The 5,869-nt window shown below is 31.9% G+C and overlaps 1 protein-coding gene across 1 annotated transcript in view; it reads right to left on the bottom strand.

Annotated features, from left to right (window-relative positions):
- Positions 1-1,529: 1,529 nt before the first annotated feature.
- The window catches only part of LOC108736323 (acidic leucine-rich nuclear phosphoprotein 32 family member A), an 11,590-nt gene continuing 7,250 nt past the window's right edge, over positions 1,530-5,869 (bottom strand). Inside the window, exons 4-6 of the mRNA XM_025974104.1 lie at positions 5,161-5,243; positions 4,899-5,075; positions 1,530-1,900 (exon numbers count right to left, since the gene is read on the bottom strand). Coding sequence (XP_025829889.1) covers positions 1,851-1,900; positions 4,899-5,075; positions 5,161-5,243 — 310 coding nt within the window. The 3' untranslated portion in view covers positions 1,530-1,850. The remainder of the gene's footprint in view (positions 1,901-4,898; positions 5,076-5,160; positions 5,244-5,869) is intronic.

Below are 5,869 nucleotides of genomic sequence, written 5' to 3'. Positions count from 1 at the left end.
TCCAAATTCTATATGGCCATTTTTACGATATACAACGGTAAACACCCGTAGTAATTTTACTAAAGAAAAGCAATTTTTTTAAATTATTAATCTTCCCCTAAATATCGATAAAAAACAACCAACAGAGTAAGCGTATAGAGAAAATGTCGTTAAAGAAATTGTAGGAACTAAAATACTCACTCAAGCATGTGTATTTAATTTTTTCTCTTTATTTTTTTATCCTTAATTAACAATACGAAGGATTAATTTAAACCTTTTATTTTCAACAAACCGTGTAAAGTGCGAAATATTAGAAAACAATTATTGTAATTTCAATTGCTGTTTTCTATTCTTATTAGTAAAAATGTAAAGCAATTACAGTTGTCAACCGAATAACGTAAAAGTGTAGGTACTTTTTGGGCAACAATTAGTATCAATTTTGTATTATTAACGGCAGAGGGTGACGAAATACAACTAATTGTAAAAAATAATCTAAACACAATAATATAAACATTACCGAAATTTTCTAAAGCAACAATGTAAAAAGTACATTAGCCGTTACGAAACTTCTGGCTGATATGAAACATTGAAATTGATTAAGAATACACTGTTGTACGCCTTACGGGTGTGATAAAGGAAACGACAATTTAGGCAGAGAGAGAGACAAGTTCCGAGTCTATATAACGGGGTAAAAAGAGACGACCAATCACCTGAGTGGCTGTCTCGCTACATATGAATCGAGCTTTCCGCAGTTTTGGTGGCGGGCGAAAAAGCCCGACGAGACACGATGTTTGCCGAATGAAATGTGGTCACGCCCAGCTACGCTAGGCTCGGTTTCACGGCCTAGGGCGCCAAAAAGTTTCACATCAAAATGACTAAAATTCTTCACGTTTTATTATAATCTAACAAGACGCGTGGCGAATAACAAACAGCCAAGAGTGCAACTGCAAAAAAGAAAATGGAAGACACGGGCACACACAGGAAACAAAACATGCGCCCATCAACATAGTCTTCTTACAAATTAGCAACAGTATATCGCGGAGATATCTCTCTATTATAATAATTTTTTTATCAGCTGAAAACACGACACGATATAATCTTCTATACAAACAAAAAAGAAAAAATATTATTATGTATTATTTGTTGCAGCAATGTATGTATATAATAATAATTACAGAACAGACAAGACAAATGTTAAGTTAAAATATGAAACTTATAATCTAATAAAGTTCAAACCTAACGATTCTTCTTCTTTGACAAATATTTTTTATTCAAGGGCCGCACGTCGTTCGCGATAACGTCATTTATCAGGGACAGACTTCGAAAATATTTTGTTCTCACTGTGGATTAATGCACTTTCACATTTTCCATTTTCAATTAGCTGATAATGACCTTGAATAAAATTAATGTTTTTAATAAGAAATATCGAACAAGGTATCAAGATCGTCTGTCTAAGTAAGGGCGAAGGACGTGCGATCCTTTGATAATCGGTAGAAGAGTCTGCTGTTCACTAATTTAATTAACATAAAACAAAAATATAAAGAAATGAAAAGTAGNTTTAATGTCTGTCCATCTGTTTGTTGACTGTTTAATACAATCTAAAGTAAATGTAAAATAATAATAATTCCTGTAGTATTAAGTGGCCGATTAAAAAGTGTGTTCGTCCAGGAGAAACGAGTTTTGGTTTTATTATTTAATACATTCGACCATTTTATTTTATTTTTTTAATGCAATGTGTGTACCACAGCCAGGGAAGTCCGTCTCGTTCGTATGTATACATATTTAATTTTTTTTCTGCTTTACTTGCCAAGAGACGCACTCAATAATTCTTCATTGGTCACTGTCAGTTCCTTATGTACTATGTATAACACTTAGTTACCTTCACCATCTTCCAGCTTCCTTTTCTTACCCCGACTTGTTTCTGAAAAACAAGATGAATGTGAATTAAAAACCTAAAAGCTTAAAAAGCATAACGTAGTAATAAAACGTATCTACAATAGTCTACTTTTTTTGATTATCCACTAGAAAATCAAATATACATTTAAAAGGAACATTTTACAAAAGATAACTAACATCACTCCTGAGTTCTTCAATTACTAATTTTACACGTTGCCCACTCGTTACGAAAACAAAATTCCAATTTACTGATTTTTCCCAGTATCAAAGAAGAAAAGTTTATTAATCTTTTTGTGAAGCTTTTTCCATATACATTAAAATAAAGGAATACAACAGTGGCTTGACTTGATCTGACTTTAGTGCTACAAGACTTTCATTTCTTGGTATTATAGCACTCTATTATTCAATGTTGAACTTAATGGCATTTCCGTACAAAAAAATTAAATATTTGACAGAAATTTTTTAATACACGCATTTTTAAAGTGACATCTCCTACCCAGCGAATTTATATGGATGATAACACGTTAGTTAAATAGCCCTGTTATACGATTTACAGTGTTGCATTTACTCAGATAATTTTTTCTACATAAACATATTACGTTGGTGGTACTTATTTTGATTATTTCTGAAAATCGTTGTCTATACTGATATACATTATCAGGTAAATATTGTCTGCAAATCGTTTTTTAACTTTTTGAAATCATCTCTCTCTCTTTTTTAATTATTATCTTTCTTTCAACAATTACCTGGTTAAATAACAACAAATAAAGAAATACATTTATANCCTGGTTAAATAACAACAAATAAAGAAATATATTTATACCTTCTGGTGGCTGTGCTTCTTCATCGCCGTCGTCTTCTTCTTCATCAAAGTCTTCTTCTTCCTCTTCCTCTTCACCAGCTTCATAATCTCCTTCGTCTGAAAGATCGTCTAAATTTTCTGAATAGACTGCCCCCAGACCCACACTATCATCCACATCTTCATCATCGTCAGATGAATCTGAAAACGAAAAGAAAATGGAATAAAATAAATTAAAAACCTATAAGTTGCATTAAAAAAAAATAACTACTATTGTACTTACTCTCATCTTCATCTACAGAATCGTCTTCGTTTCCGTTCACTTCTTCTTCACTGTCTTCTGCTTCGCCATCATGTACATCAAATCTAGAAAGAAAATGACATTCAGTAAACTTCATAGCAAATTCTAATTAACTTTTGTTGCAACATCTTATTGAGTTAAGTTAAAGGATTGATTTTTTTATGAAACTTTGGTAATGTCTTCGTTGTTTTTAGCTCATTAACCTCCTGACTTACAATACCTATTGTTAAATGGCAGTATGTAGTGGGAAACCCCGGGCGTATCAGCGAAAATACCGAGAACCAAATGCAAGGTAAAAAAACTGGGAAAGAACCCAAGCCTCGACAAAATCGCTCCACAGTCAACCAAAATAAAACGAAAAATATCAAGATGAAGCACCTATTGTTTATGAGGAAACAATTTCCTGACTTTTCCCTGACCATTACAGTTATTTCCTAACCACTTTATCGTTTGCATTTTTCTTAGAAATTTATTAATATAAATTATAATCAAGTAAAATAGTGACACAATTTGACTGACTCCAGCGTTATTAAGACATTCTCTTTTTTGAGTTTTTGCATTGTTTTTTAATGTCGAGTCGAGTTTCCCTGACTTTTTCACTTTACCCTATGAAAGTATATTACCCGTCCATGCATTTTGATGAATGAAAGAGTAAGTTGTCAACGAATGTTAAAAGTTATAATTTTTATAAGGTAATATGTTTTTACTGCATTAACTTGGAAGATTTAAAATTTTACAGGAATATGAAGTTCTAGATCTTACTATTCGAATTTATTTAAAGCTTCCACCTTAACGCAGATAAAATTTCATAGATGTAGAAAAAAGGTTGCTTGAAATTTTACTTTCTTACCCATCCAGGTATTTTAAACTGGGTATAAGTTTGAAAACTTTATCACGATAGTTGTCGACCAGCGTGGCTTCATTGTTGAAGAGGTCAAGATTTTTGAGGTACTTGAAGTCTTTCAGTGGCTCGAGTGCATCTAAATCCTTTATTCGATTTCCACTCAGATTTAACGTTGTAAGTTTTGGGCTCGTCGATAAGAGATTCAAACCATTGGTAATCCTTAAAAAAAATATAAACACTCTTGAAGACATAAAAATCCATTTTTGAGTGCAGACTTTTACGACTGTTATTTGCTATAGAAATTTCTTCCGGGTTCCGTCGTGTTTGATTTTTCNAATGTGAATTAAAAACCTAAAAGCTTAAAAAGCATAACGTAGTAATAAAACGTATCTACAATAGTCTACTTTTTTTGATTATCCACTAGAAAATCAAATATACATTTAAAAGGAACATTTTACAAAAGATAACTAACATCACTCCTGAGTTCTTCAATTACTAATTTTACACGTTGCCCACTCGTTACGAAAACAAAATTCCAATTTACTGATTTTTCCCAGTATCAAAGAAGAAAAGTTTATTAATCTTTTTGTGAAGCTTTTTCCATATACATTAAAATAAAGGAATACAACAGTGGCTTGACTTGATCTGACTTTAGTGCTACAAGACTTTCATTTCTTGGTATTATAGCACTCTATTATTCAATGTTGAACTTAATGGCATTTCCGTACAAAAAAATTAAATATTTGACAGAAATTTTTTAATACACGCATTTTTAAAGTGACATCTCCTACCCAGCGAATTTATATGGATGATAACACGTTAGTTAAATAGCCCTGTTATACGATTTACAGTGTTGCATTTACTCAGATAATTTTTTCTACATAAACATATTACGTTGGTGGTACTTATTTTGATTATTTCTGAAAATCGTTGTCTATACTGATATACATTATCAGGTAAATATTGTCTGCAAATCGTTTTTTAACTTTTTGAAATCATCTCTCTCTCTTTTTTAATTATTATCTTTCTTTCAACAATTACCTGGTTAAATAACAACAAATAAAGAAATACATTTATACCTTCTGGTGGCTGTGCTTCTTCATCGCCGTCGTCTTCTTCTTCATCAAAGTCTTCTTCTTCCTCTTCCTCTTCACCAGCTTCATAATCTCCTTCGTCTGAAAGATCGTCTAAATTTTCTGAATAGACTGCCCCCAGACCCACACTATCATCCACATCTTCATCATCGTCAGATGAATCTGAAAACGAAAAGAAAATGGAATAAAATAAATTAAAAACCTATTTAAAGTTGCATTAAAAAAAAATAACTACTATTGTACTTACTCTCATCTTCATCTACAGAATCGTCTTCGTTTCCGTTCACTTCTTCTTCACTGTCTTCTGCTTCGCCATCATGTACATCAAATCTAGAAAGAAAATGACATTCAGTAAACTTCATAGCAAATTCTAATTAACTTTTGTTGCAACATCTTATTGAGTTAAGTTAAAGGATTGATTTTTTTATGAAACTTTGGTAATGTCTCTGTTGTTTTTAGCTCATTAACCTCCTGACTTACAATGCCTATTGTTAAATGGCAGTATGTAGTGGGAAACCCCGGGCGTATCAGCGAAAATACCGAGAACCAAATGCAAGGTAAAAAAACTGGGAAAGAACCCAAGCCTCGACAAAATCGCTCCACAGTCAACCAAAATAAAACGAAAAATATCAAGATGAAGCACCTATTGTTTATGAGGAAACAATTTCCTGACTTTTCCCTGACCATTACAGTTATTTCCTAACCACTTTATCGTTTGCATTTTTCTTAGAAATTTATTAATATAAATTATAATCAAGTAAAATAGTGACACAATTTGACTGACTCCAGCGTTATTAAGACATTCTCTTTTTTGAGTTTTTGCATTGTTTTTTAATGTCGAGTCGAGTTTCCCTGACTTTTTCACTTTACCCTATGAAAGTATATTACCCGTCCATGCATTTTGATGAATGAAAGAGTAAGTTGTCAACGAATGTTAAAAGTTATAATTTTTATAA

Source organism: Agrilus planipennis, unplaced genomic scaffold (genome assembly GCF_000699045.2).
Source record: "Agrilus planipennis isolate EAB-ADULT unplaced genomic scaffold, Apla_2.0 scaffold64, whole genome shotgun sequence".
Lineage (NCBI taxonomy): Eukaryota > Metazoa > Arthropoda > Insecta > Coleoptera > Buprestidae > Agrilus > Agrilus planipennis.
This window is presented reverse-complemented; position numbering and strand designations above follow the sequence as displayed.